The 9,512-nt window shown below is 63.6% G+C and overlaps 1 protein-coding gene across 1 annotated transcript; it reads left to right on the plus strand.

Moving 5' to 3' along the window:
• The first annotated feature begins 1,070 nt into the window (after positions 1-1,070).
• LOC119256718 (trefoil factor 1-like) lies at positions 1,071-3,893 on the plus strand. The gene is made up of 3 exons (XM_037524479.1): positions 1,071-1,146; positions 3,303-3,452; positions 3,859-3,893. Exons 1-3 carry the CDS (start codon positions 1,071-1,073, stop codon positions 3,873-3,875), a joined length of 243 nt encoding a protein of 80 aa, XP_037380376.1. The 3' UTR covers positions 3,876-3,893.
• The last annotated feature ends 5,619 nt before the right edge of the window (positions 3,894-9,512 follow it).

Here is a 9,512-nt window from a genome sequence, read left to right on the forward strand (position 1 = left end):
CGCCAGGACTTATTTCTGAGGTTGCCCAGAAATTAAGTGTCTCTCCAAACTCAGGTCCATTTCCTCAGAGCTGACGTCTCACCGAAGAAACATTGTCCCGTTGTTCGCCATCCACTCATTCTCAACGATGTTTCTGGAGCAGGGCGGTGGCGATGGCCTGACTGTCCCGGCCCGGCGGGGCAGGGGCTGTGGGGTGCAGTGGATGAGACGTGGGACAGGGCCTGGAGCTGGCGGAGGGCCGTCTTGACAGCGGTGTCCCGGGCAGGGAGAGAGAGCCCCGGGCCAGGGAGGGGGCGCGCGGAAGAGCCCCTCGGCTGCCCGAGCTGCTCCTGTTCACACATCTCCGTTTGCACAGGCTCCACGGTGACTGGAAAGGGAAAGTTGAAAAGAATATTCAATAAATAGGTAAAAAACGCCCCCCTTTCCTCTGCAAGTTTCGGTGTCAATGCCACCCCCAGGGCAGCCCCTTTGGGTGGGCGCAGACCCGGTGAAGGACCTAAGGGCCTGTGTGCACCCATGTGTTGCCAGGGAAATGTCCCCGCCCCAAGGGGAAAATCAGGGAGAAGTTCTGGGCTGTGGAATCTGGTTCCCTCCGGGTGCAGTTCCAGGAGGGGGCGCGCAGAGTCTTGCTGGCCTTCCCCTGCCCTCCGGCCGGGCACAGCTGGACGAGTGTCCGGAGCAGCTGAGATCCCCCTACAGGGTCCTGAGAGCCGTGGGCACCTCTCCCCTCCCCTGAGTCACTAGTGACCCTGAGCCCAGCTGGCTGCCGGCCGGCCGTGAATCACTGTCAGTGAGTGTGATGTTGACACTGGCGGGAGGCGCAGATTAGTGCCTGGATTAGGGATAAGGAGGGCTGTTCCCCGCCCGGCCCAGGGAGCCCAGCACGCGTGTCCAGGCAGGGAGCGCCTGCAACAGAGCCGCTGGCCGGAGAGGACTAAGGGTCCTCCTTAGGCAAACGTCATCTCACCTTCTCTGAGCAAACAGGGCCGGTGGTATAAAGCCCAGGGCTGGGCCGGGCTGTCATCCCTGCTCGGTCCTTCCTGAGTAGAGTGAGGAAGGTAGCAGGCGCCATGGAGCCCAAGGTGGTTTGTGTCCTGCTCCTGGTCTGTGTGCTGGCCGCTGGCAGCCTGGCCCAGGGCATGGAGGGTAAGACACCCCTGCCCCGGTGCAGGGCACAGCCTCACGGGAGGTATTGGGGGTAAAACCAGGCAGAGGCTGGCAGGCAGAGGGGGTGGGTCCTGGAATATTATGCAGCTCTGAAGAATCACAGTTCAAAGAGCTGCCTCTGAGGGGGAGCTAAAAAGCGCTCTTCCAAATGCCCTAGACAGACCACCCTGGGGGTTGCCCCCTGGGCCCCACAGATGTCCACGGCCTGCTCTAACTCCAGAGCGGGCAGCCCGAAAGCTTCCCGCAGGTCCCGCGGGCTCCTCCCCTGCACAGCCCACTGAGACTTGTCCCTGGCGAGTGTGATGGCGGGAGGCGTGGCTGCTTCCCTGCCAGCAGGGAGCCCAGTGCTCTTCCTGAGAGCCCAGAAACGGAGTGTCAGTGTCGGGGAAACGCCACTTACTTGCGCCAGACATGGCTTTAAAGGGAGGGATGGGGAGGAACTTGCCGCATGTCCGAAAGGGGAGTTTCCTGAGAGACTGTGGGAGAAGGGGGTTAAAGGCGTGATTTCCGTGGGTCTTCCGGCCCTTTTCAGGACCCCGGGCCAGCCGGCCCCACGGCCTGGGGCAAGGCCGTGTGTCTTCGAATGGAAAAGGCGGCTGCTGCGGTGGCTGAAGGGGCTGGCCAGGCCTGCCCGCTCCCCTCCTGGGCCGCAGGGGCCCGACGCCACCCGCCTGCTCCTGCCCCACGGCCGGGGCTCCACCCGCCGCGGGTCAGCCAGGGTCACCATCCTGCGACAACGGGTCTAGAAGACCCGACTCCAAGTGACGCCCCCAGTGGAAACCGTCTCCGCTCCGCCCCCGTGTGGGGCAGAGGCGGGCAGGCAGGAGCGGCTCCCGCAGCGGCCTGGGGACTGTCAGCTCCGGATTAGGAGTGGCAGCTGGGAGGGGTCGGGCTGCCCAGCCCCGCCCCGCCCCTGGGGCTCTGCGCGAGCCTCCTGTTCACGCACACGCTGCCCCCTTGACCCGGTGGACAATGCCTCTAGGTGGGGCCGGGCCCTGGCAGGCAGACTGCACCAGGCCCACCAGACAGTGGGAGACGGGTCCAGATCTTTGCTGCAAAGCCCCAGAACCTTCTCTTCAAAGCAAGCTGCGGCCTTGGGACCGGCTCAGCGTGGGAATTTTGCCAGATAACCTGCCCGCCTCCCGCCCTGAGGAAGCCTGGGCGCCCTGTCCAGCTGGGAGAAGTGGGTCCTGGATGGACTGTTTTTTTCTAGAGCGCCCAGCGTGCAGAGGGTCTGGGGCCCAGGTCCAGGCCAGCCTGTGCCCACTGACCTCCCCCCCCACTCATCTGGCCCGCCCGCCTCTGCCACCTCCCTCCTGCCCCTCCTCCCAGCCCTGCTGGATGGCCGAGCTCCTGCTGCTTCGTCCTGCCCCCCCCTTCTTGCCTCCATCTGCAGTGGAGACAGACTCAGGTTCAGAACCACGGAGCCTTGGCCCCAGGCCTCAGAGAGCCCAGCTGGCGGCCAGGTCCACAGGGCCTCCCTGTCCTTGAGCAGAGGGAGCCTGTGCCTCTGCCCAGCCCCCAGCCCCAGATAGATGGTGGAGGGGGGCTCCCCACTGCTCCTCCCCGCCCCACTGCTCCTCCCCGCCCCACTCATCACACTCCATCCAAGGCACTTGCCTTCTTGAGCTCTAGGCTCTATTTATTTTTATACAAGAGCTGGGGTCTTGGGGTCTAGGCCAGAGGCATGGGAGGGCAAGAGGATTCACCAGAGACAGAGCAGGGAACAGAACAGGCAGACGACAGAAATCCACTGCTGAGGGGAGCAGCGGGGAGACAGGAGAGGTCTGCTGCGCCATGTGGGATTCTTGCCAGCCAGCCGGGATCGAACCGGCGCTGCAGAGGCTGCGGACAGCTTCACAGTGCGGCGCTCAACCACCTGCACCACCGGGGAGGCCCTGATATTCATTTATTCGTGAATAAGTTTAATAACTGTTCATTGAAGCTAGTGGGTAAAGGCCAGATTTTCCAAGTGGGCACAAAACTGACAAATCCTGTCACCCTGCATCCCTGGAGCGGACGGGCGACTCTGTCCTGAGCTGCAGAAGTAACTGAGAAGGACTGCTGGTGTGGGGAACCCAGCCAGGAGCCCGCGCGCCGCCCTAACCCTTGCCTCTTGCTCCCCACCCTTCCAGGGACGTGTGAGATGGAGCCCAAGGAAAGAGAAAATTGCGGCTACCCCGGCGTCACACCTCAGGACTGTGCAGACAGAGGCTGCTGCTTCGACAACAGCGTGCGAGGGTTCCCCTGGTGCTTCCACCCCAGGGCGTTGGGGCCAGATGAGGGTAGGCGCGCTGCGGGCCTGGGCACGGGCTCTTTAAGTCCGGGCAGTCTGGGGCTGGGCATCGGCGAGACGGCGACTGGGCCACGGCCCTCCGCATTCCAGCTGCGTCTGACCCTGGACCATGGCCGGGGGACCGGGGCAGCGGGGCAGCTCAAGCCAGGCAGGGCTCAGGGGTGGGGGTGGGGAGAGGAAGGGGTGCAGCCTCCTGCACCTTGGTTCCTGGGCTTCTCCACCCCATAGGGGCGGAAGCACCCTGCAGGCACGGGGGGAAGGGGTGTGGGGTGGGAGGGGCGGAAGCCGCGTTGACTCTAAGGACTGCCCCGTGATGCTCCCCGGTCAGTGTCTAATGACCAGCAGCCGAGGCACCGCCTCTCTCACTGACCCTCCCGCACACTCTCGCCTTGTAGAGGACTGCGTCTTCTAGAGGGGGCTTCGCCGGAGCAGATGGCCCCACGCCAGGAGCCCCGACGCCGGGACCACCCGGCGCACCCCACGGCCCACGTGGACGCTCTGATTGCTTGATCTCAAAATTGGCCTAAAATTAAAGGAGATGAATGTTCTGTGCTTTCAGCTCTTTGCAAAACCACAAACAAGCTTCCTTCCTTGCGGGCGCTTCGCCTCTGGCGTCTGTCCTGGGTGGCACGTCCGAGACAGGGGGCGGGTGGGGCAGCGGAGCGCACTCCAGGGGGTGCGTCCCGGCAGGCCGGCTGCGGGGTCCCTGTGCCCACCTCGGGCCGCGGCCTCGTCCACCCTCAAGAGTGGGCCCCCACACTCCACCGGCCCTTAACCAGTGGCGTGGATGCCCCGACTGCCACGGAACAAGACAACCCTTGGGGTCCTCTACTTTCCCGCGTGGAACCGCCTTAGGAGGTGAAGCCTGAAGCGCAGCGTCTGAAAGGGCGGAAATGTGAGACTGTGGAGAAGCCCCGGCTCGAGGACCCCCACCGCGCCCTCCCCCCCGCTCTGAACCCCAAACTAGAACGGAGGGGAGGGATGGGAGGTCTCAGTGGCTCCCCTCGGTCTTGTCACCGACCGAGGCTGGGTAGGAGGGACAGGGAGGCCACAGGGTGGCTGCTACTCTTGGGGACTAGCAGAGTCCCAGGACAGGGCAGAACTAGGCAAATGCCCCCAACCCCCCACCCTCGCAGTGACGATGAGGGGCGGGCGCCCCCTCCAGACCGTCAGGCCTGCTCCCCATCAGGGATCCTGCAGGGTCAGGAACACGCGGGTGCGGGCCGCCACCCAGCACCCTGAGATACACGGCTGAGTCAGAGGGGCACACACCCTCGTGGTCCCGTCCCCTCTAAGAGGCAGCCTGTCCTGGTGACTCCTGCAACTCATGTAGCAATGCTCCCTGGGGGGCAGTTGCTCAGCTTACCCCCTTTGCTGCTGTGTCCCTAGCTGGGTTGATGGGGGCCTCCCCTCAACACCCCGGCTGTGAGGGGGTGAGCTGTGTCCTTTGGCTTCCTGTCCACCTGTGGTGGGGCTGGAGGTTCTTGGGAGTCCAGCTGGCTGGTGCCCTGTGCCTCCTCCCTGCCCCCAGAGAGGTGGGTTCCCATGTGGCATCTGTAGCAGGTCTGTTTTTAGGGCACCCACCATCCATGACCACCCTTCTTTCTCCCCTGAACTTCTACTCATAAAGAATGGGGAGGGGGGAGGGCAACTTGCTTTCCCAGCCTGCCCTGCAGCTGGAGATGGCCATGCCACCCGCTCTGGCCCACAGGCGGGAGGAGGCATCTCCCTGGAGGCTCTGGAGAAAGACTTTTCCTTCTTGGTAAAATAAGCCTGGTGGCCTGGTCTGTCCCTGCAGTCTGCCCATGACTTGTGGAAGGAGGGTGTGATACGGTGCCCTAGGCAGCCATTCTGTGATCATGAGGCAGTGCCCAAGAACTTCAGGCTTGGCATCCCACAGTTGCGGATTTGGCCCCAGCATCACCCGCCTCCAGATTTTGAATTAAATAAACCCAAATGCCTTTTTGGATAAAATCACTGTGAAGTAGATTTCTGTTCCTTGACAACACATTGCCAAGACACACAGCATTCCTGTACCCAGAGCAGCAAGCCCATGCCCAGCCACCACGGGCAGGGCGAGCTCTTGCTGGAGGTAAGAGTCCTCAGGGCAGTCCTCCAGGCTGGCCCTTGGTCTGTTCAGGGAAGGGAGGCTGCTCCCCTCTCCCACTCCTGGCGTCACCCAGCTTCTTTCGTGGCGGTCCTGCCCTTCAGCCTCAGGCCCTCGGCACACGTGGCGCTGAGAAGTGTTTGGCAGTGCTGGAGGCCCCGCCCCGCGCCCCTCTTTGGGCTGCCCCAGAACACCCCCAGCAGATCGAGGGCACCCAACACTGCGTTGGGAGGCAGTGTGAGCCCTGAGTGCTGGGGTGGGGGGCAGAGGTCACACTTGCGACATAGAATGGGGCCGAGGGGGCAGGGCAGGGAGCCTGACACAGTGGGGCCGAGGGGGCGGGGCAGGGAGCCTGCAGCCTCCTGACAGAGTGGGGAGAGGGGAGTAAGCTGGACGCCCAGATGCTCCCGCAGCCCAGGGGTGTCGGCTGGCATTACAACCCGCCCCAGCCTCACCTGCAGCTCCCCCCACCCCACTCCCGTCCTCCCAGCCACGTGGCCATGAGCCTGCTGCCCGGCAGGGGGCCGGCCGCTCAGGACCCCGCGCTACCACTCCGGACCGCAGGCGTCCCTAAGTCACGACTCGGTGTGCCAGGGCGGCCGGGAAGGACTTCAGGGTGCAGTGGACGCTGCTGCAGCCAGGAGTCCCTGAGGCGTCTGGGAGGGCGTGGGGCCAGGACGGCCATGCAGACAAGGGCCTGGGTAAGCCGGGTCCTACGGAAGGGCTCGGGGGTTTCTCGTGCACGCACACGAATGCACACGCAGGGGCACATATGCACACGCAGCTCTCAAAGAGCCAAGCCCCTCCGTTCCCCTGTCTTGAGGAAACCAGGTGAGGACAAGATGTCAGAGGTCAGCTCAAGGAGCCTTGAAAACACTGAACTTCTGGGCGGTGGCATAGGCGTCCTGTAACCTTGTGCACACCGCGCGGGCGTCTCGGAGCGTCTGGAAACGGCTCCTACGTCAGGACGGTGTGTGGGGCTGTGCACCAGCTCACGTCCTCTGTGCTCCACCGAGGTGTGGCTGAATGCTGGTCTGGCCCATTTAGTGCCAGGCACTGGCAGAGCTGCCAGGAAGGTCCCAGTTCAGGAGACCTTCTGGAAATTTCCATGTCCTTGAAGCTCCTCAGACAGAGGCTCAGGAAGTCTCTCCTGGGTGTCGGGTCTGCTGTAGACTCGCAGTGTGGGCGCAGACTCTGCATGCATCCGGGGGGCCGAGGTGGTGGCCTGAGGGGCAGGTGGTGTGAGAAGGGCACAGGGGCAGTCCTCGAGGTGGCGGGGCTGCTGCCCTGGCTTCCAGGGATACCCTGTGGTCACGCAGCACTGCCCCTCTTCCTCAGCCCGCGCTGGTGCCTCCATCTGCTCCGGCTGCCACAGCAAAGTGCTGGGCTGTGGCCTCCCGGCAGACGCGCTGTCCCACGGTCCTGGAGGCTGAGGCCAGGGCCCAGGCGTGTTAGCTCCCAAAGCCTTTCTCCTGGGTGGTGTCTCCAGTGTCCTCACGGGGCGGGCGCTGGGCGGGCCTGTGTCCTTACCTCTCCTCAGGACCCCAGTCAGGATGGACTGGCCCCAACTACAACCCTGTTTGAGCTCAGCTACCTGTTTACGGCTCAACCCCAAACTAGGCCCCTGGCCGAGGAGCTGGGAGCTGGGGCTTTGGCCTGTGGACATGGGCCAGGTGGTGCCTGACTGCAAGCGGCCAAGGGCAGCCTGGCGGCGGGGGGTAGGCGGCAGGGGTGGGGTTGGTAGTGGGGGCCTATAGCCTGGGTCTGGCTGGGAGCTGGGGGCGTCAGCCTGGGGGTGTCCGGGGGCATCTGGGGGTAGTGGCGGGGGCGGCTTGCGCTGTTGCAGACGGTAGCAGAACAGCAGGGACCTGTGAGCCTGGAAGCGTGTTGGGGGGATGTGGCCACCTCGGGGCCCGTGAGACATGGTGGTGGGAGTGACGCGCTGATGGGCGGTGGCCCGGGATGAAACGGGTGGAGAAGCTGCGGTGGCACCAGAGCTGTGCGCTGGCCAGGCGAGCCGTGAGGGGCGGACCGCACATCTCCGGCTGAAACCCCCTGCCCTGAGCCGGCCCCGGGACCCCCGCGATGGCCCCACCAGGCTGTGTGAAGCCCCGTCTGACTGCACCAGCCTGCGGGTCACGGGGCCTCAGCGTGGCCTGGTTCTCACCTGCCTCCCCAGGAAGGCGTGTGCTGCCCGACGCCCTCCCCCTGGCCCCAGCTCAAACCGCAGTTCTGGCCTCGCCACCAGGCACAGCCCGAAGGCCCAGGTGGAGCGGGGCATGGGGCCCCACCCGGGGAGTGGTCCTCCCACCGCGCCCGGGCTGGCCCACCTCGCTCCTGCCTGTCCTTGGATTTAATCAAGTCTGTGGCTCTAGCACTTGGATGGGAGCCCCGGGCTTCTGGGCTGCAGCTGGTAGTTCTCGATCCTTCCCCACGCAACAAAGGGCTCTGCTCAGAAATCACTGCACTAAGGACCAGACTGGGAACCAAATCTTGAAGCCAACTTGTGACTTAAGAGCCTGTTTGTAGGTTCATGGAGAAGGATATTGTTAGCTTAAGAAAACTGGCCTGTCGGGCCTCCCCTGGTGGCTCAGGCAGTGAGCGTTGCGCTGTGGAGCTGCCCACAGCCTCTGCAGCGCCGGGTCCATCCCGGCTGGCCAGCGAGGGTCCCACAGGGCACGGCAGACCTCTCCTGTCGCGCCCGCTGCTCCCCTCAGCAGTGTATTTCAGTAGATCTGCCTGTTCTGCTCCCCGCTCTGTCTCTGGGGAATCCTCTCACCCTCCGGCACCTCTGGCCTGTGCCCTGGTTCTTGTATAAATAAATAAATGAATAAATCTTTAAAAAAACAAAACAAAACTGGCCTGTCTGTGGGAGTGGGAAGGGCAGCTAGCGGAAATAGTGGTGAGAGCCAGGACGCCTGAGCTGAGAGGGAAGAGACACCCCCAGTGGACAGACAGTCCAGCAGCGCCGCCCATGCGGGGTCAGCGGCTGCCGGGAGCCATCCCCCCTAAAGCTCTGAGCACAGGTTACATTCATGGTGAGGGATCGATGGTGCCACTTTACAGCTGTCTCCAACTGCTCTTCTCGGCTCTTAATGTTGCCCCGAGTGGGGCATTTTGGGGCTGGCAGGTAAAATTAGGCAAGATTCCACATGCTTATATGCATGTTTGGTACAGTGAGGCCGCGTGAACCTAACACAGAACATCTATTCTGAAGCAAAGGACTTTCTCCGCTTAATCTGGCCTAGTTGAGGCCTCAGAGGGCCAGGAACTGACCCACAGCCCGGCTTTGCGGACGCCAGCCCAGGGTGAGTGCCTGGTTCCGAGCAAGTGCTCGTCACCCAGCACAGCAAGCCGGGGGTGTGGGCGTGCTCCCTTGCCCGCAGCCCCCTGGGTGACACTGTGGGCTGAGGGGTGTCACACCGGGGCTGTGTGACAGGAGAGGAGCCCCGGCCGCTCCAGGGGCTCAAACCTTGAAGGGGTGGTGAGCCGGCCTGGCCTTGCTCCAGAGGGAGACACCCTCCCCACGTGTTTGCTGCACAAACATCCTTGAGAAGATAGTTGGGAAGAAAGGGCCGAGTTGGTCAAATCCTATCACTTCAGGGGAGAGCCACGGCCACGCGGGCTGCCCTGGGAGGGAGGGGGCTCCCGAGCTGTGGGAGGCGGGCTGCGGTGTCAGGGGCGCGGCACCCCACCTTCCCTTGGGAGGAGAATTGTTTGACTTGTTTGATTCTGGGGCTGCAGGAAGTGAGATTACTAATCCCGTTACTCAGGGATTAGCAGGAATCTTGCTGGCCCCCCGATAAGAGGGTATTTGGCTGGGGCTTATCTGTGGGCACAGCGTGGGGAGAGAGGACCTTGCGTTGGGCGGCTGGAGGCCTTCCAACTCCCAGAGGGCCTGTGTCATGGCCCAGCGACCGTCTCCCTCGGAAGACGTGCAAG

Source organism: Talpa occidentalis, unplaced genomic scaffold, assembly GCF_014898055.3.
Source record: "Talpa occidentalis isolate TD23 unplaced genomic scaffold, MPIMG_talOcc4v2.1 talOcc4.4, whole genome shotgun sequence".
NCBI classification, from domain to species: Eukaryota; Metazoa; Chordata; class Mammalia; order Eulipotyphla; family Talpidae; genus Talpa; species Talpa occidentalis.